Source organism: Lepidochelys kempii, chromosome 4 (assembly GCF_965140265.1).
Source record: "Lepidochelys kempii isolate rLepKem1 chromosome 4, rLepKem1.hap2, whole genome shotgun sequence".
NCBI lineage: Eukaryota > Metazoa > Chordata > Testudines > Cheloniidae > Lepidochelys > Lepidochelys kempii.
This window is the reverse complement of record NC_133259.1, coordinates 80,013,207-80,034,975: the sequence shown is the minus strand read 5'-3', so window position 1 is coordinate 80,034,975 and position 21,769 is coordinate 80,013,207. Positions and strand designations below refer to the sequence as shown.

The window sequence follows — 21,769 nt, the reverse complement described above, 5'->3', positions numbered from 1 at the left end:
CCCTTATCCAGAATGAGCCTGTCCCTCTCCGGGAAGCGGTGAGCTTCCCAACCTTCTCCGTGCTCTCATCTCTCACCTCCTCCTCCTGGGAGCCATGCTGCCCAGCGTGCCTGGATCCTCTGCTGCCTGCTGCTGCCTTGCTTGCTGCGTGGAGAAAGCGGTTTCCAATGCTACAGCTTGCACCTTTAAAGCCTTCCAAGGGGGTGAGTCAGTGCTGCAAAGCTGACCAACACCACCTTTCTGCAGCAGTTTCTGATCTTGTTCTCCCCCACTCCATAAAGCACTACTGTCTTCCTCCAGCAAGCCTGGACCACGGCCCCCCTGCTTTCAGTGCAGGGCAATCGTTCTCAAAGAGATTACAATTATATTGACTTAGTTTAAAAGAAAGTAATGAATGTTACCTACAAACATTTGATGGTGTTCAGCTATTCACATGTTCATTACAATCATATTTATGTGTTTTTACACATGAATGAAAAAGCACTATAGAAAGATGTATCTGTTTTACTTCCGTTGTATAAAATCAGGAATAGATTTAAAAGTTATGTGCATTTAAACACAGCAATCCTGAATAATGTCAGAGTGCAACAAGAGAGGTTTGAATGTCAGCTAATCACGGAGATAAGCAATTTCTAATTAGTGATTGATCAGATGCTTTCCATTATGACACACTAATTTATGAGACGCATGTTGGACAGACTATAATACAATTAAAATATTTCCTCTGAAACTACTGATGTCAAACTCATCCACTAACTACTAATTATCATCAGGTACCATTGTCATAAATATAAAGGGAAGGGTAACCACCTTTCTGTATACAGTGCTATAAAATCCCTCCTGGCCAGAGGCAACATCCTGTTACCTGTAAAGGGTTAAGCAGCTCAGCTAACCTGGCTGGCACCTGACCCAAAGGACCAATAAGGGGACAAGATACTTTCAAATCTTGGGGTGGGGGAAGGCTTTTGTTTGTGCTCTTTGTTTACATTTTGTTCTCTCTTGGGACTGAGAGAGGCCACAGAAATCCATCTTCTCCAACCCATCCTAATCCAAGACTCCAATATTGCAACCAGTATAGGTAAATCAGACAAGGCGGATTAGTTTATCTTTTGTTTTATATGAATTTTCCCTGTGTTAAGAGGGAGGTTTATTCCTGTTTTCTGTAACTTTAAGGTTTTGCCCAGAGGGGGATCCTCTGTGTTTTGAATCTGAATACCCTGTAAAGTATTTTCCATCCTGATTTTACAGAGATGATTTTTACCTTTTTTTTTTTAACTAAAATCCTTCTTTTAAGAACCTGACTGATTTTTCCATTGTTTCAAGATCCAGGGGTTTGGGTCTTTGATGATTCTGTAACCAATTGGCTAGGATATTATTCTCAAGCCTCCCCAGGAAAGGGGGTGTGTAGGGCTTGAGGGGAAGATGTCTCCAAGTGGTCTCTTTCCCTGTTCTTTGTTTAAAACGCTTGGTGGTGGCAGCATACTGTTCAAGGACAAGGCAAAGTTTGTACCTTGGGGAAGTTTTTAACTTAAGCTGGTAAGAATAAGCTTAGGGGGTCTTTCATGCGGGTCCCCACATCTGTACCCTAGAGTTTAGAGTGGGGAAGGAATCCTGACAACCATAATCCACTTTGTTATTTATTGCTTACAAATGCTTCAAATTTGGTAAAAATAAAATAGATAAAATGTTCACAATAACTTTACCTGAAGTATTGCACAACAAGGCTCTTCAATACACAATAAAGGAGTGTTCAAATCCTCAATGAGGAAATTAACTGTACAACATTCATTAGTTTACCACTATTAAGCAAAACTTCATTTTTGATAAACGTTTAAAATATTTTCTAGATTCTTACAACTTATATTAACATTTATATTTCAGTCTGTATTTTAAACCAAAAAGTATTCAAATAGAACAATTTAAATAAAGCTGGCAACTACGCAGCATTGTTTTTCTACCCTACTACAGCATCAGATCTTTTCAAGTCTGTTTACTTCACATAAAACTGGAGAAAGAAAACTAAAAAATACTCAATAGTCCTCAGTCAGCCCTCTGTGGAAAAGAGGAAGATAAGTTTCATGTCTATTATTACACAGACATTTCTCTAGTGGTTCACTTGTGCAGATTCAAACATGAGCAGCTTTAAGCTGCTCTAAATGAATTCTTAGCTCAGGACACAGTTCAGTTAGCAGCAGTTCCAACAAGACCTGAAAAAAGAAAAGGAAAACTACTAAGATTAATGTAAACAGCAAATAAGAATTTCTACCTCCTTTCTGAGATGTTCAGATAATCACAAATAATAGGATCACCTGGTTCATCTAGTCCACCCTGCATGGGACTATCATTAATTTCCCATGTGCCAATATCATCATGCAGCACCCCAAAACTGATTTTTTAAACACCTGTTCAATATGCAAAATTAGAAAGTCTAAATGACAATGTAAATGCAGATTTTTACAACTTCCCTTTAGTGGGAAAGAAATCCTTAAAAGCTTTGAAAAACCTTCTAAGTGTAAGAAAGCTCTGCAAGAAAACAACTTCTTGTTTCTAGGCATATTGACATTTCTGAGCCTACCAATTATTTTTATTGTCATAGCACCTAAGAGACCCAGTGATGGATCAGGACCCCATTGTGCCAGGCACTGTAAAAACACAAGGAAAAAATCAGTCTGAAAGGTTAGAATACTGAGCCATTAGTTCAGTACTTAGAATAATAAAATTCACAGATAATATTCTGGTTACTCACATAGAGTAGATGCTTATTGGCTCTAGTTTCTTGCAGTGCATTGAACACTTTGATTATCCCATGACGGGCATTTTGTTGTCCAACAAGGCTCTGTAGAGTATCTGCAACAAACATTTTAGGTTGTATTTTCATCCTGATGTTGATAAACCATATCTGCTTACAATTACTTAATGGCAAGTGCACCAGAAGACACCACATACCATGACAGGGGGTTAGAATTATAAATTCAAGCTCCTATTAAGCAAAAAACTTAAGCACATGTTTAACTTAAAACATATGAGCTGCCAATGAATGAGACTACTCACATGCTTAAAATTAGGCATATGCTTAAGCATCTGCGTCAAAGACCTTTAAAATCAGAATTTTGTTTACGCTGTTTTGGCAACACCCTCTGAGTGCTATTACCAAAGATATACTGGGCATATTAGGTGTTTAGCAGTGCAGAGCATTAGGCCTGTATTCTCATGTATTATTCAAATATTCACATACACAACATGAGTAGGTAAGCGATACAGTTAGTAAAATTAGTTGAAAATATCAGTTTCTGATAATCTGAACAAGTGATTTGAGGGGAGAGACGTGATCTCAGAGTTTTGCCTCTCTAAATTAAAAAGCCTACATATCTCCAAATAAACAGAGCAGTGATAAATTTCTAGATGAATTATTTACAATTTGAATTAAGTCTTATTAGGAAGGAAAAACTAGGGCTTTCTTGGTTGACCATTAGCAACATGCAGCACATTCCATTTTGCTACAGAAAAATTAAGCTCCTAGACATCCTGTGTTTTTCATGAAGAAGCTATGATTGACTATTCTAGTTAAGCCAAGTATGTATAATGTACCAAACGCCTAGTATGATGTGCTTTATACTATATATCAAATATTTTCCATGCACACCTTGTGTTGTGTTTTGCCTGTTGAACACAAATTAAAAATTACTCAAAAGTGTGTGTATAACAAAGTTTAGTGAAGCATCAAATATGTAATTTAAACCTGCTCTATCCAGGTGCTGGGTAGATCAGCTAGTAGGGTATTTAAGTTATATTAGGCTAAAATTTGAAATCTACCTTCACAATTATCAGCTGATTTACTATTAATTTCCTAGTCACTAGTTATAACATGTTTTTCTGGCAGAAAACTATATGCTTATTATTTGTATATTCCCAGATATTCGGCTTCTTTGGATGGTCACAAACTTGAACAAAAAATTCTCCTGATTTTAGTACACACTAATTACACACCAAAACATTAACTGAATGTTAAGGTTGCAAAATTAAGCACTCAGAAGTTATGAAATGCCAGAATTAGGGTTGCCTATGACCACATGGTTAAAGTTTGGCAGAATAATAAGCAACTGAAATCACAGTGTTATAATGGGAAGTATCTGGCAATCTTAGCAGGCAGTGCTACCTGTTCCACCGATAAAGAGGAATACTGAAACAATAAGAAAGAAAATTTCAGGAATGGGTGTTTTATGACCACTAGACACGGAAGAGCATCAGTCTGTAGGGGTTATTCCTACAGCCAAATGATACTGGCATGCTGTATGTGTGGCACAACAACAACAGTGTAGAGACAACCTCCAAATAACTGAAGAACATTCTCAGCATAGTATAAATGGGGGGCGGAGGGAGGGGGAGAATGAGGTTATTTGTCACTAAAGGAGTTTTCTGAATAGATTGCCTCTGAAGAACACTGCTCTGGGAGACCTGTGCCAAGCTAAGCTTTCCTGGAACTATATTAACAGCAGTTAGAATCTAGCCAGGAACATGTGGCTCAGCTTCAGTGTGCTGAGACCACATCTACAAAATAAAGCTAAAGAGATCTGATGGGCGATCAGCACTTCTAAAAAATCAGGCCACTTAGGTTAGGCTCCTAAATCCATATCGAGGCTTGTAAATCAGAGTATGAAAATTTTGGCCGACAATGTTCTCTGATTTGACTGAATGCAAAAGAGATGTAATCTGTAGGAAAAGCTTAGTGTATTCAGTTAAGCTCCTCAGAAGTGGTTAGAACATGGGACTGAGAGATGGGAATTCTCAGTTATTTTCCTGGTTCTATCCCTAAATTGTTGTAGTCTACACTGGAAAAAAGTTACGTAAACTCTCATCTTACAGACAAGGACAACAGGAAGAAGTTCACACAGGTACATATGCCAGCTATGTGCACAATTTGATGCCCCCAAATCACGTAAGTATTGGGGGGTTTTTTGCCTTTTTTTTTTAACTTTATTTAAATTGGATTAGCTTTACTATCTTATTCTAAAAATGATCATCATCTAGTTAGTTTCAAAGGTCAAATGAGACACTAAGGAATGACTGGGAACAGTCACTAAAATTTATCTAACACCCTCATGAAAGGGTTCAAACTAAAAACAGTGTTGTTTGAAGCGTAGAGATAAAAATCAAATATGAGGATAGACTGTGAGGTGGGAGAAGCTGGTTCTGAAATCTCAGCCAGAAGAGAAGAGTCAGATTCTACTGACTTTGCTACCAGTTTTTTAATTATGTTAGACATGGGCATAGAAGTCCCATTCTGCACTGAACAGTGCTGCAATTTACTTGTCAGAGGCACTAAGGATAAGGGCTGGGATCAAGATTGTGCCTGTTTTCAACATTAGAAGGTACGATCTAAACTGTAAAAAGAAAAATGTAGGTTTAACGTTCACTTCTTTCATATGTGGTTATGTAGAGAAACGCTGATGTTCTCACCTGGAATGTTTTCAAGTAGTTTTTGCTGCGCTCTCTGTTTTGTCTCCTGACTTTGCTCTTCGCTTTTGGATCTTGTTGGGGCTGCTGATTTTCCATTTGGCCAGAAAGCATCTCGGAATACACTGATGTAGTAAACAAGCATTGGCTCGCTGAATATCCAGCTTACGGTGTCACGTATTTGTCTTTAAAAAGAAATTTAAAGGGGAACGTGTCATAATTAATAGTTTAGATTTTACACAGACAAATGGTGGAAGACATGACCAACTTCATAAAATGGTGCCGGTTTATCAGCCTATGATATCAGATGATTTGACCAGTGCCCCCCACTTCCTAGTCAGCTATGTGCACTCTTACTGGAAACGTGGCTTGGGTTGCTCCAAATGTATGCTCCTGGGATGTGAAGAAGATGGAACTCAATGCAATTAAGGAACACACCCATTTAAAGGAGTGGACGGTAGCAGCACACTGTGGGGCCATGTACAAAGGCTCACTGCTGCTCGGGAAAAGCAGAGGAGGGTGATGAGCTACACTGAGAAGTAAAATGGTAGTTGGGAACCACAACCTGACAGTATGGGCATATGTTCCAGCTGGATAAAATAGGATGAAGCTTTTCTAGAAATGTACCCAGGAAGCTCTTTCACAGGCAGTGCTGTAACCAGGGTGACTGATCAAGCTGGTCACCTCCTCCTGTGGCTAATTGCATCATCTCGAGCACTCTTTGCTTAAAGAACTCAAGTTCTGGGATATACAACCAGCTCCAGAGCAATGACCTACCATACTAACTGCTTTGCTACAACACCACAATTTAAAAATCAGAACACAGTTTAAATACTTAAAAACAAACAAATGCATGAGCAAAAAAACCCAACAACAAAACCAAACCCCATTCAAAGTGTGCACTCTCTCAGGGGTAAGGTTTTTCTTGCTACCTATTTGCATTATGTGAACATACAAGGGGAAAAAATTCAATTTAAACCTCAGTAAGTAGCTGTTGTCAAAGGCCATTAGTCTATCAGGGCTCAACCATAACATTTCCAATAATTTCTTCTCCGATTTTCCATTCGATAATGTCTGTGGGAGGCTGTTAAAGCAATTCTGGCATGTGCGACTTCAGCTGCTGAAAGGATGATGGGACCACCCTGTACTGTTATTTGATTTCTGGGATGTGTTACCTACCTGTATGACAGCATCATAGCTAAAATAAGGTAAAATATTGCTTTGTCAGATTCTCAGTGATCTTTCACCTGGGTGAAAGTATTGCAGAAATAACTGATGTTTACAGACTTTTGAAATTATCATTATCATAGCTGTCCTCCATTTTCTAATGGAAAACATTATCCAATAGGGTAAAACCAACATGACAAAGAGCCCAATTTATTTGTCAGTGAGTAGATTTTTCACTTACAAATAAGAGTTACCATACACTGACATGGAAACACATTACAGCCATTTTGATTATTACAAATATTTGGTTTGATTTACTTTTGGAGGTTTTCCCCAAGAAGAATTACAGGTTATAATACAAACGCCAAGTGCTCAAGCTTTTCCAAAATGGTAATTTGCCAGTATCCTGAGGAGCACATGTAATTAGCATTAGGTGGAGCAGATTGCAACCACCTTCATCTTTAATATGGAGTTATGGCCTTCAGAGATTAGGGGGAGATTATCAGAGGCACAAATGGGAGCTAGTCACTCAACTCCCATTGACTTTCAGAATGACTCCAGGTTTATATAGAAGTCACATCAGGCGTTCTTCAACTTGTTCATAATGTGGGTCACATCTAAAAAAGAGAGCAGCCCATGGACTACCTCCCTTCTATTCATTATTGCCTAAAATCCCTTAGCCACTACAGCAATTGCTTACACAGACAAGTAATTATTGAAGAAATATTTAGGGTAAAATCCTTACCCCATCTCTAGCCCTTTACAGGTACAGTGACAAAGTGACACAGTCTGTCTAGGGGGGATTCCCCCAGCAAAATGACTGTGGAAGACTGTCATAAGGCTGCCTTCTGGAGGACCATCTGTCAAGCCCTGGCGCAGGTGGTGTACCAGTGATGGGGGCCCAGCATGCAGTACCAAAGAGATTCCAAGCAAAGCTGTGACCCAACAAAGCAGCTCAGGAGGCTGCCATAACTCAGGCAGACTCCCAATACTCAAACCCATCTGCTTGTGTTCCTTCTGCTGGCTTTATGCCAACACCTTTTCGCAAACCAACAGGATAACAGACATTTAAACATAGTGTTCAAGCTTCAAAAGTTTATGACAGTGCAGAGTAACAAATTATGTTTCATTTTAAGAAGTAGTTTTAAAATGCTTTTCTAGAGCCTGCTCTGATGATGAAACCAAGCAAAGATCCGTGGGAAGGAAAAACCAAGATTCCTTGATACCAAATTTCTGCTCTGTCGAATAACTATTTTACTACAGGCCTTTGCACCTGGCAGAAGAGCTATATTAGTTATCATTTTTTTAACCAAGAAAGGACAAGTTTTTCCACAACAATTTTCATGAGGAGATTTCCAGCTTTTTACCCAGCTCTGTGATGGCCACGTTTTGCAGGCCTAAACCTCATGACAACATGGAAAAGTCTTCTTGGAGTCGTAAACCATGCAAATGAAAAACTGACATTTTGGCTTGCACAGGAGTAATGATATATTGCTATTTTACCTTACAAATAAATCACACTCATACTGTCTACTTAAAATGGTTTCTGTCACTAAGGTAAATTTACAGTCTCTTGTACAATGAAACAGCTTAAAACAAAAATCTAGGTTTTAGATCTAGGGAAAATGTTGTGGGTTCGTAAGAAAAGCAGATAGACTAAGAAAATAAAAGCCATTCAAACCAGCATAATGTTTAACTCCTTCAGAAATTACAGGATAGCATCTGATAAACTGTGAGGTGCTAATTCACTCTTAAGGAAAAAGTAGCAGACAATTTTTATAGCACGCCCATTTCTCACCAATGAAATATATTTGTTCTTTTTTAATTTAATTCCACAGATGGCAAATCCCTGTGAAACAATCTTGATTTCAGAACTGTGGTACAGATTATAGGAGCAGAACCATAATGCCACACACCTGCCTCAATGGATGGGAAACTTGATGGGACCAGCAGTGATTGGGACAGCCCCAGCAGAAAGGGGGAGGAAGAAAGCCCATGCTGGGGGAATGCAGGGTGGACCCTATTCTTCTAGAGACACTACCCACCCATTGGCCAGCCAGAGAAGGAGGTGGGATGACTGGTCCCTGGCCCTCCGATTTCATTCATTTAAACCTGGGTCCTTGGGAGCCCCTTCTTGATCCATTTTGTACGTCTGTGTTAGATTCCCCTCTGATCAACATGAGAATAAACTTAATTTTAAATTGTAGTAAGACAACAATGGCCGAGCCTTAACTATATGAACAGAATGTCAATAGATATTTTAAATAGTCTGCTTTCAGTTAGTTATTCATATAGCAATGATTCCAGAATCAGAGTTAAAGTTTAACTGCTACTTACTTGTTGATAGTTCTTCCAAAAGTGACTTGTACTAGTGCAATTAGTGTCTTTCTGACCCACTTAAACACTAGAATAATGAAAAAGGAAAGAAAATAAAGACCAGACATTCAGTAACTCTCTAGGTTCCACAATCATGACACAGAAACTACAATACATTTATCTACTATTATCTGTATTAATGTTTCACTTTCCAAGCTTTACATCCATAGTTCTTTCACTTCTGATTTTTTTTCCTGTCTGTCCTGCTATGCGGTTATTTTTGGGTTACTTTACTAGCTCCTTCAACTTTCTAGAAAGAATAAAGATGACTGCACTGGGACTGCAAGAAATAACACACTTCTTTTAGATTTGGGATGTTTGTTCTTGCTGTGTCTGACAGTAGCATTTCCATTTCAACTAGAGATTAAGTCCCAGCCACATATTAAGAGCTACTGTTGTGGTTCACGTCCAGCTCTAATGTAGCTTGCTGCCCAGAGTTCATGGAATACAAGAGACTTTTGTGGACAGTGTTTGTAATTCAGCATTGTCATTTTAATAAACGATTAAACAAATATCTAACACAGTGGGTTGCAATAGTGTAAGCACTGATATTGTAAGTACTGAGAGACACCTTATTTTTCAAAAATCATTAAGGCAGCAGAAGAAATTATTATATAGAAAAAATATGTAGACTGAAAATGCAGTGAGTTTTTCCTCTGAATAAGCTTCAGCTATCCTGCACTACTAAAAAGAGAAATAAAAGCCTTAAAAACCCATTCAGCAAACTGGACATCATAGAAACCATTCAAGTTTCTCACAAAATTTGGTCACTTCTTTTCTCTATTGATCTGCATCTCAAACAATTAACTAGAAGTTCTCCTCTGCAGAAAGTGAACTGCACAGGAAATGAGTAAGTTAGCCAAATGGGACTGTCTCTTCAAAATGTGCATTAGTAGCACAATTAACAAAGTTCAAGAATTACTTTTTTCCCTTGCATTTAGAATCTTCCGGTCATTAGGTTCAATCATTACGTTAGTCATTTTTTTTTCATGATTTGATCATGTTGGAACTAAACTAGGGGAGCTTTCCTTGCCCAGAGACCCCCAAAAGCTAGACTGGCCAGAAAAAGAATGCTGTAGCTTGTTGTCTGATAAAGGACCTTTTGCTACTATCCCAACTTGGCCAGCAAGAAAAGAAAAACGCAGTGTGGGATGTTCAGTAGTCGTCAGTGTTGGCCTAAGTTTTCGTCTACTGAAGTTAGTGGTAAAACTCCCATTGGCTTCAATGGGAAAGAATTAGGCCAATGTTGAGCCCAATGGTGGTTTACTCTTGTCCAACAAGGACTAACAATGGAAGCGCTCAAAGGCCTACGACTGCACTTAGACCTTGCATGACTTGATTCAACTTTGCCACCTTCCTATCAGGGGCCACACAGTGAAAGTTCACAAATAGAGATAAAAAATAAGGGACATCAAATGTTACCAAGAAGAAGATATATGAAAAAACAGCCTGGGTATAACTGGTAATAACACTGAAAGAACCATGCTACATGGGAATCACTAGTTCAAGTTTTCAATTTATAGAAACAGAAGAACAGGAAGAAACAGAGTTAATATTCTGGAACATGATGTCTAGTGGATTTATACACTACAAATATCAAAGCCAATGAAGAATTAGATTTTTCTTCCTTCTGATAGAAAGGATGAACTGTGATTATTCCAATGATATGCTTCTCTTTATTCTGTGCAGATAGCCAAGGACAAGTTTAGATCATAGGAAGGAGTAGAAATAATGATTTTTAAACCATTTCCCATTTTTGTATATCTTTTTAAATATAGGCAAAGATCTACATTGTTAATTTTTGGTTCCTATTGGAAGGGTTTCTTTTTTTAAGACTATATAACCTAAACGTTTACACTAACTGTGGCCCAGCACTACTTCCTAAGCCTTTTTTTTGCACTTGTACATCTAACAATAGGATATTTGGTATTCATCAATGGCACTGACATTCTGGATACATTTGCAAAAAGAAAAAAAGCAGCTTCTTGTCATCAAGAATAACTGAAGGAACAATTTGAATATTCCCTCCTAACTGTCAAATCCTCAGTAAACTGTCACTCTCTTAACAAGGCTGTCTTGGGAAAGATCTGAATTTGCAAAGATCTCCGGTTGGGGCATGTAATTACAGCATTTTGAAAGGTGTGATATTTTAGAATAGTTGCTCTGAAAACAAAATTTTTTTTAAGCAAATACTATGTGTGTAAATACAGTTGCATCTTCTAGTGGACACAAAATAGTTCTGTTTGATGCTTCTGTCCATGGACCTGATCATGCAGCCATTACTCAGACATGCAAAGCATGAAAGATCCAGCACCAAATGAGTTCCTAATTCTATCATTTTGTTGCTTCAAGTCTACTATGTATTTTAGTTATATTTGGAGTAAGACACTTTTTTTTATAATGGATGTGGAAGTCATGTTGCTTTGACACATGCATGTCAATATGATAAACCATCTACTTTCCTTTTCCTTGGAATTAGTTCACTGTAAAATGCAGTATCCTGACACAAAAGCATACTCTGATTTTTGCCTGTGTTTTGGAAATATAGAACATTTTTAAACTGAGGTGAAGCTTACAAATATTTAATGCAAAACTCCCAAACTGTTGCATTGTTACTGCAATGTTATGATTGGGAGCTTATCCCCAGAAGAGTCAGAAATTAAAAAACATTGATTTCCAAAGAAATCAGTGTTTTACATTGCAAAAATATCTCCACTCATTTAAATGGTAGGAAAACAGTGATTCATTTTGACATCTGAAAATCAATATTTCCTAGCTTTTTTCTTAACCAACAGAATCCACTAATAAGCAAGCAAGTTCAAAGCTTACTTCCTCGCAGCTCAAAAATCTCTCCAATCAGCATGAAACACGGCTCAGCAAGAGCATCTCGTTTACCATCCACATCATCTCCATTGTCTGACAGGTCACTATCCTCTTCTGTCTCCTCCTAAAAGAGCAATACAGGTACAGTATGGAAGAGAGTTGTTAAGGGATATTAGTTTTAGAGCTCATTTCCCTCCCACTACTTAGTTCATGAACCTAAACCACCTCTCATTTGTAATGGTGCAAAATACTAATAATTCTGTTTTTCCTATGATTTGGTTTTGGTCTTGATAGCTAAGAAATGTACTCTAAATGTATGGAGTCTTTTCCAAGAAGCTGTATAAATAGTACAGATCTCAAACAGCTCCAGTATATCATTTTGAAAACAGTAATGAAGAGAAATATTCCTAGCCTAACATATTTGAAGAACCCGAGGAATGACCTAGAATGGAAAAAAGTTACATAATGAGAACATTTCCTCTAGAAATTACAAATCAAGGAATAAAGTGAAAAAACTCTTTTTTAACAAGTGAACATGTAACATTCAGCAAGGTTTAATGGGTGTTTGTTCAGGTAAAATAACAGCAAATATGTCTAGACTGTGCCATTGAGCAATAGCTGAGCTGTAGCATATGCTGAAAGCTTGGGCTGTTTCGGCAGAAGCACTGGTCTGGGATCCATTCACAATGGCCTTCCCTCAACTTTTTTGAAACAAAAGAAAAGGAATAAAGAAAAAAATTATGTTCTGCTTTCTCCATCCCCTTCCATCATTCTTTCCTTCTATCTTACAGGCTGGTAAAACGAAGGTAGCTGGGAGACTAAGGGAATTAGCCAGCTGAGTTCACCAGCGGAGGAGGGCAGGGAGGCAGGGCTGCATGCTGGGTTTTTTTTTCCCTATTTCTTAACTTGGAAGTAATCTACAAGGAAGGACCTGCAATGGGAGGAAAACAGCCTGTTGTCAACACCACTGCTAGCTCTTCCTCTGCCTGCCCCTTGACCCTGAAATACTTCCACCCAGGCCCTGGTCTCAACTTGCTGGGAATGCAGCCTGCATGTCCCTACTGAGGAAAGCCAGCAAGAGGAACCAGTGCATAGAGTACTGGGAATAAACAGGAAGAACTGGAAGTGCTAGTACATAAAATAAATTATTACTTAACTGGCATTACAGAGACTTGGTGTGAAATGTCTCATAACTAGAATATTGGTCAAGAGGTGTATAGCTTGTTCAGGAAGGACAGGAAGAGTAAAAAGGGAGGTGGTGTTGCATTATACATCAAGAATATATATACTTGTCCTGAGGTCCAGAGGGAGGTGAGAGGCAGACCAGTTGAAAGTCTCTGGCTAAAGATAAAAGGGACAAAAAATAGCAGTGATGTCATGGTAGGAGTCTACTATATGCCTCCAAATCAGAAAAAGCAGGTGAATGGGGCATTTATAGATTAAATAACAGAAATATCTAAATCACCAGGTAGTAATGTGAGGCTTTAACTACATAGATATCAGTTGGAAAAGTAATATGGCAAAAAACAAAAGTTCCAGTAAGTTCTTGGAGTGTATTGGGGACAACTTTTTGTTTCAGACAGTGGAAGAAATAACCAGGCAAACAGCCATTTTAGACTTGATTCTGATGAACAGGAATTGGTTGCAAATTGGAATTGGTTGATTCTGATGAACAGGAATTGGTTGCAAATCTGAAGGTAGAAGTCAATTTGGGTGAAAGTGATCATGAAATGATAGGTTTCATGATTCTAAGGAAAGGATGGAAGATGTGAGAGAAGAAGAATATGGAAAATAGACTTCAAAAAAACCAGACTTTAACAAACTCAGAGAACTGGTAGGTAAGGTCCCAGGGGAAGAAAATCTAAGGACTAAAAGGATTCAGGAGGGCTACCAGTTTCTCAAGGAGAAAATATTAAAGGCACAACAGCAAACTATCCCAGTGCAAAGGAAAGATAGAAAGAAAGAACAGTAAGAGGCCAATATGGCTCCATCAGGAGCTCTTTAATTACCAGAAAATCAAAAGGGAATCCTACAAAAAGTTGAAACATGGATGAACTGCTGAGGAGGAGTATAAGAGTAGCTCAAGCATATGGAGCAAATAGTGCCTCTGAAGCCTTTGATCTTCCTGAGACCCTTCCAAATCATAGATTCATAGATATTTAGGTCAGAAGGGACCATTATGATCATCTAGTCTGACCTCCTGCACAACGCAGGCCACAGAATTTCACCCACCACTCCTACAAAAAAAACCCTCACACCTATATCTGTGCTATTGAAATCCTCAAATCGTAGTTTAAAGACTTCAAGGAGCAGAGAATCCTCCAGCAAGTGACCCGTGCCCCATGCTACAGAGGAAGGCGAAAAACCTCCAGGGCCTCTTCCAATCTGCCCCGGAGGAAAATTCCTTCCCGACCCCAAATATGGTGATCAGCTAAACCCTGAGCATATGGGCAAGATTCATCAACCAGATACTACAGAAAATTCTTTCCTGGGTAACTCGGATCTCACCCCATCTAATAGCCTATCACAGGCCATTGGGCCTATTTACCATGAATACTTAATTACCAAAACCATGTTATCCCATCATACCATCTCCTCCATAAACTTATCGAGTTTAATCTTAAAGCCAGATAGATCTTTTGCCCCCACTGCTTCCCTTGGAAGGCTATTCCAAAACTTCACTCCTCTGATGGTTAAAAACCTTCATCTAATTTCTAGTCTAAATTTCCTAGTGGCCAGTTTATATCCATTTGTTCTTGTGTCCACATTGGTACTGAGCTTAAATAATTCCTCTCCCTCTCTGGTATTTATCCCTCTGATATATTTATAGAGAGCAATCATATCTCCCCTCAACTTTCTTTTAGTTAGGCTAAACAAGCCAAGCTCCCTGAGCCTCCTTTCATAAGGCAAGTTTTCCATTCCTCGGATCATCCTAATAGCCCTTCTCTGTACCTGTTCCAGTTTGAATTCATCCTTCTTAAACATGGGAGACCAGAACTGCACACCGTATTCCAGGTGAGGTCTCACCAGTGCCTTGAATAATGGTACTAAAACTTCCTTATCCCTACTGGAAGTACCTCTCCTGATGCATCCCAAGACCGCATTAGTTTTTTTCACAGTCATAGCACATTGGCGGCTCATAGTCATCCTATGATCAACCAATACTCCAAGGTCCTTTTCCGCCTCCGTTACTTCTAATTGATGCGTCTTGTTATTAATCCCTAAATGCATGACCTTACACTTCTCACTATTAAATTTCATCCTATTACTATTACTCCAGTTTACAAGGTCATCCAGATCCTCCTGTAGGGTATCCCTGTCCTTCTCTAAATTGGCAATACCTCCCAGCTTTGTATCATCTGCAAACTTTATTAGCACACTCCCACTTTTTGTGCCAAGGTCAGTAATAAAAAGATTAAATAAGATTGGTCCCAAAACCGATCTTTGAGGAACTCCACTGGTAACCTCCCTCCAGCCTGACAATTCACCTTTCAGTAGGACCTGTTGTAGTCTCCCCTTTAACCAATTCCTTATCCACCTTTCAATTTTCCTATTGATCCCCATCTTATCCAATTTAACTAATAATTCCCCATGTGGCACGGTATCAAATGCCTTACTAAAATCTAGGTAAATTAGATCCACTGCATTTCCTTTGTCTAAAAAATCTGTTACTTTCTCAAAGAAGGAGATCAGGTTGGTTTGGCACGATCTACCTTTTGTAAAACCATGTTGTATTTTGTCCCATTTACCATTGACTTCAATGTCCTTAACTACCTTCTCCTTCAAAATTTTTTCCAAGACCTTGCATACTACAGATGTCAAACTAACAGGCCTATAATTACCCAGATCACTTTTTTTCCCTTTCTTAAAAATAGGAACTGTGTTAGCAATTCTCCAATCATATGGTACAACCCCTGAGTTTACAGATTCATTAAAAATTCTTGCTAATGGGCTTGCAATTTCTTGTGCCAATTCCTTTAATATTCTTGGATGAAGATTATCTGGGCCCCCCGATTTAGTCCCATTAAGCTGTTTGAGTTTCGCTTCTACCTCAAATATGGTAATGCCTACCTCCATATCCTCATTCCCATTTGTCATGCTACCATTATCCCTAAGATCCTCTTTAGTCTTATTAAAGACTGAGGCAAAGTATTTGTTTAGATATTGGGCCATGTCTAGATTATCCTTGACCTCCACTCCATCCTCAGTGTTTAACGGTCCCACTTCTTCTTTCTTTGTTTTCTTCTTATTTATATGACTATAGAACCTTTTACTATTGGTTTTAATTCCCTTTGCAAGGTCCAACTCTACTTGACTTTTAGCCTGTCTCACTTTATCCCTACGTGTTCTGACCTCAATAAGGTAGCTTTCCTTGCTGATCCCTCCCTTCTTCCACTCCCTATATGCTTTCTGCTTTTTCTTAATCACCTCTCTGAGATGCTTGCTCATCCAGCTTGGTCTACAACTCCTGCCTATGAATTTTTTCCCCTTACCTGGGATGCAGGCTTCCGATAGCTTCTGCAGCTTTGATTTAAAATAATCCCAGGCCCCCTCTACGTTTAGATCCATAAATTCTTCAGTCCAATCCACTTCCCTAACTAATTTCCTTAATTTTTGAAAGTCAGCCCTTTTGAAATCAAAAACCCTAGTTGCAGATTTATTTTTATTAATCCTTCCGTTCAGTTTGAACTGAATTAGCTCATGATCACTTGAGCCAAGATTATCCCCTACAACCATTTCTTCTATGAGGTCCTCACTACTCACCAAAACCAAATCTAAAATGGCATCCCCTCTAGTTGGTTCAACAACTACTTGCTGAAGGAATCCATCAGCTATCGCATCTAGGAAAATCTGAGCTCTATTATTATTACTAGCAATCGTCCTCCAGTCTCTATCTGGGAAGTTAAAGTCTCCCATGATCACACAGTTTCCTTTAGTATTTACTTTATTGAACACATTAAAAAGGGCTCTATCCATATCCAAATTAGATCCCGGCAGTCTATAGCACACCCCAAGCACTATCCCAGGGGAGGCTCTAATGGTTTTCTTGCCCAATTTAATTTTTGCCCAGACAGACTCAGTCATATCCATTTCATCGCTTCTTATTTCTTTACATTCTATCTCATCATTGATATACAATGCTACTCCACCACCTTTACCTTTATTTCGGTCTTTCCTAAACAGCACATACCCTTCAATACCTGTAGCCCAGTCATGACTACTATTCCACCATGTCTCTGTTATCCCTATAATATCTGCTTTCACTTCCTGCACCAGTAGCTCTAGTTCCTCCATTTTGTTACCTAGGCTCCTCGCATTAGTGTACAAACATCTTAATTTTTGCTGTTTGGCCTCACTCACATTCTGTATCCTATTAGGCACGGTCATTTTATTACCAGTATAACCTATTAGACTTGTATCTACACTGCCCTTCCTCCTACCCATGGCTGTATCCTCTCTTGCTTCATTTTCTTTCCTCTCAATGCTAAATTCTGGCGTGGAGATTACCTGGACATCTCCCAACCATCTCCCCCTAATTCCTAGTTTAAAGCTCTCTTAATTGTCCCAGCCTCCATCCTAGAAGTCTATTTCCTTCCCTACTCAGATGAAGTCCATCCCGAGAGAACTTTCCTCTATCCATGAATGCCTCCCAGTGGCCATACATCCCAAAGCCCTCCTTATAGCACCACTGCCTAAGCCATCTGTTGATAGTCATAATCTTGTCACACCTTTGTTGTCCTTCTCTAGGAACAGGCAGAATCCCACTAAAGATCACCCGAGCCTCAATTTCCTTAAGCATCTTCCCCAGCCTAGCATAGTGTCCCTTAATACTTTCCAGCGAGAATCTAGCCATATCATTTGGTCCCACATGAAGGATAATTAGGGGATTCTTTCCTGCTCCCTTTAGAATCCTTTTCAACCTCAGGTCTACATCCCATATCTTAGCACCTGGAAGACAGCACACCCTCCTATTCTCTGGATCAGCTCTGGTTACAGGCCTATCTATTCTTCTCAGTAAAGAGTCCCCAATCACATAGACCTGTCTTTTCCTAGTGACGGTGCTATTCTCCAGTCTATCCCCTGTTCCCTCTGGCTGCAAGTTCTTTCCATTCCTATTCTCCCTTGTAATCCTCTTTAACCCATCCTGTATCCTCCTGGGGCTCATATTTGGTGTAATCTCCATTAACTCTTCCCCTTTTCCTATAGGACTAGCCGCTTTTCTCTTCTTCCTTGCCCTTCCACCTTCAGTGACTACCTGCTGAGCCCCTTCTTCATTTTCCAACTCTGCAAACCTATTCTTGAGCTCTATTTCTCCTTCACTAGCTCGTCTTTTCCTCTGCCTGGTCCTTCACCACCTTCCCAAAAGGTGTAAAGTATTATTCAAGGCAAGTGGGTTCTCATACAGTAAGTTTATATACACACACACACAAGATGGAAGGAGAAAGAGATTTAAGTAACAGGGGAGAAGGAAGGCAGGAACATAACAGGGAATGAGAGAGGAAGAGAAATGAGGGAGTGGAAAAAGAACAGAGACTGAAAAAAAACGGAGGAAAAGACAAAGCAAAAGATACACCAAGATAGAATCATAGAAATGGAGGGCTGGAAGGGGCCTTGATAAGTCATCAAGTCCAACCTCCTGTTACGTTCCTGCCTTCCTTCTCCCCGTTCCTTAAATCTCTTTCTCCTTCCATCTTGTGTGTGTGTGTATAAACTTACTGTACGAGAACCCACTTGCCTTGAATAATACTTTACACCTTTTGGGAAGGTGGTGATTTGGAAGGGTCTCAGGAAGATCAGAGGTTTCAGAGGCACTATTTAGCTATGCAATGACCACTGCCTCAGAGATTCAGACCTACCTGCATTCACTGTTGGAGGTAATGAATTGATCTTTTCAACCCCACAGAGTATTTATTCTGAGTTAGGGAGTGCTCTGGCTCTGTTCTGAAGCACAGAGAAGCTGTGGTAAAGGCATCCATGGAGCTGCCCTGGTGAGTGCATGCACAGCACAATCCTAGCTCCTCTTCCACTGCCACACAGTAGAAAGAGTGCAGTTTGGTTGCTTGGGGGCAGGATTGGAGGAGCCTGTGCAGGATAGTGGTAGTGATCATTATCCCTCACATATTGCAGAGCCAGCTAAGGGCTCCCTGCACATTCCTGTGTATCAGGGAGCAAAGGTGGAGCCAAAAGGGGGAAACAAGAGAAACAGGTCTGTCAGCTCTGCCTCCAAACCAATCTATCAGCCTTTGAAGCGAGTACATTGGAACAGTGAGGGTTACACTGCCAAGTAAAAAGAAAAGGAGGACTTGTGGCACCTTAGAGACTAACCAATTTATTAGAGCATAAGCTTTCGTGAGCTACAGCTCACTTCTTCAGATGCATCTGAAGAAGTGAGCTGTAGCTCACGAAAGCTTATGCTCTAATAAATTGGTTAGTCTCTAAGGTGCCACAAGTCCTCCTTTTCTTTTTGCGAATACAGACTAACACGGCTGTTACTCTGAAAACTGCCAAGTAAGGAACCGACAGTCATTAGATGTCTTCTCTGGAGGAGGGGAGACAGGACATTCTTAGAAGAGGAGCACTGAGCTCTGGCATTTCCTCCCCCCATGGTCTGTGGATCTAACAATTTCACGGCACATTGTAAAGCCTGTTTCTCTGAGCGGTTTTCTGATGGGGTGACTTCAGCAGTGTAAGGGAGGAGGAGGAGATAATTTGTTGTTGATTGATGTTGATACGTAGTAACAGTGGCATTTAGTGAGGGTTTAAGTGCTTAGATTATGATCTGTATGATTTATAGTACTGTACAGCCACATAGGACAAAACCATCATAGAATCATAGAATATCAGGGTTGGAAGGGACCTCAGGAGGTCATCTAGTCCAACCCCCTGCTCAAAGCAGGACCGATCCCCAACTAAATCATCCCAGCCAGGGCTTTGTCAAGCCTGACCTGAAAAACTTCTTAGGAAAGAGATTCCACCACCTCCCTAGGTAACGCATTCCAGTGTTTCACCACCCTTCTAGTGAAAAAGTTTTTCCTAATATCCAACCTAAACCTCCCCCACTGCAACTTGAGACCATTACTCCTTGTTCTGTCATCTGCCACCACTGAGAACAGTCTAGATCCATCCTCTTTGGAACCCCCTTTCAGGTAGTTGAAAGCAGCTATCAAATCCCCCCTCATTCTTCTCTTCCGCAGACTAAACAATCCCAGTTCCCTCAGCCTCTCCTCATAAGTCATGTGTTCCAGTCCCCTAATCATTTTTGTTGTCCTCCGCTGGACGTTTTCCAATTTTTCCACATCCTTCTTGTAGTGTGGGGCCCAAAACTGGACACAGTACTCCAGATGAGGCCTCACCAATGTCAAATAGAGGGGAACGATCACATCCCTCGATCTGCTGGCAATGCCCCTACTTATACATCCTAAAATGCCATTGGCCTTCTTGGCAACAAGGGCACACTGTTGACTCATATCCAGCTTCTAGTCCACTGTAACTCCTAGGTCCTTTTCTGAAGAACTGCCGCCTAGCCATTCAGTCCCTAGTCTGTAGCGGTGCATGGGATTCTTCCGTCCTAAGTGCAGGACTCTGCACTTGTCCTTGTTGAACCTCATCAGATTTCTTTCTGAAGAGCATATAAGCACATTTTATAAAATTTATAAATTGAAAGAAGCAAAAATAAATCTAAAGATGGTATAAGAAAAAAATATTTAACTTTTGCCCTAGCCACATATTAAGCTCTTCTCTGCCACATGTAAAAGAACTACATGAATGGTATGAAAGAGGGACATACGGTGAGGAAGATCAGGGCCAATGAATTTGGATCTCTTATTTCTGGTTGTCTAATTTCAATATTACACAGAAGAAAACAACATTCATAAAAGGTATATACAAAAAATTACATGGAGGATGTGGAGAAGCAGAACAAAAGAAAAGCCTTTGTATCAAAGGAATACCTCTCCCCACTCCAGTCTGGGTTTCACTATCACAAGACAGCTGAGATACCCCTGGACAGCTCTACAAAGGCTTTATATTTAAGCATTTGAAAGGTCAGAAATTTTGCTAGCAAAAAGTGTCCCAGGCTGTGTACATTTCATTGACTTGGAATATGCAGTCTATACACTTGTCTATATTATATATTTTCCACAGAGATAAAACCAGTGGTGAGCTGGAGCCGGTTCGCACCGGTTCGCTAGAACCGATTATTATATTTAGAAGCCCCTTTAGAACCGGTTGTTCCGCGAGGGACAACCGGTTCTAAAAGGGCTTCTAAATTTAACTGGCCAAAAGTGGCACCTTAAGTGCCGACTCCATGGGTGCTCCAGCCCTGGAGCACCCAAGGGGAAAATTTGGTGGGTGCTGAGCACCCACCAGCAGCTCCCCGCCCCACCCCCAGCCCCAGCTCATCTCACCTCCGCTCCACCTCCGCCTCCTCCCCTGAACGCGCCGCCCTGCTCTGCTTCTCCACCCCCCCAGGCTTCCCGCAAATCAGCTGTTCGTGTGGGAAGTTGGGGCAGGCTGAGAAGCAGGCGGCGGCTTCCCGCTCAGGCCCAGGGAGGCGGAGGTGAGCTGGGATGGGGGGGCGTGAGGAGGGCCGCCCGTGCCACAGCAGGTAACCCGGGGGGGGGCACACAGGGGAACCGCTCCCCACCCCAGCTCACCTCCGCCACCCTCGGCCTGAGCGGGATGCTGCCACCTGCTTCTCAGCCCTCCCAGGCTTCCCTCCGAACAGCTGATTCGCGGGAAGCCGGGGGAGGGGGCGGAGAAGCAGAGTGGGGCGGTGCATTCAGGGGTGGAGGCAGAGTGGAGGTGAGCTGGGGCCGGGCGTGGGGTGGGGAGCTGCCGGTGGGTGCTCTGCACCTACCAAATTTTCCCCGTGGGTGCTCCAGCCCCGGAGAACCCAGGAAGTCGGCGCCTAAGGCGCCACTTTTTATGTGATCAGTGGGGGAGTGGC

The 21,769-nt window shown here is 40.6% G+C and overlaps 1 protein-coding gene across 4 annotated transcripts in view; it reads right to left on the bottom strand.

The window, feature by feature from the left end:
* Positions 1-1,298: 1,298 nt before the first annotated feature.
* SNX25 (sorting nexin 25) overlaps positions 1,299-21,769 on the bottom strand; it is a 148,101-nt gene continuing 127,630 nt past the window's right edge. Inside the window, exons 15-19 of one of the 4 annotated variants that reach the window (XM_073341841.1) lie at positions 11,827-11,944; positions 8,959-9,025; positions 5,458-5,639; positions 2,747-2,847; positions 1,299-2,207 (exon numbers count right to left, since the gene is read on the bottom strand). In XM_073341841.1, the coding sequence (XP_073197942.1) occupies positions 2,127-2,207; positions 2,747-2,847; positions 5,458-5,639; positions 8,959-9,025; positions 11,827-11,944 (549 nt within the window). In that variant the 3' untranslated portion in view covers positions 1,299-2,126. The other 3 variants (XM_073341839.1, XM_073341840.1, XM_073341842.1) reach the window with 3 other exon arrangements.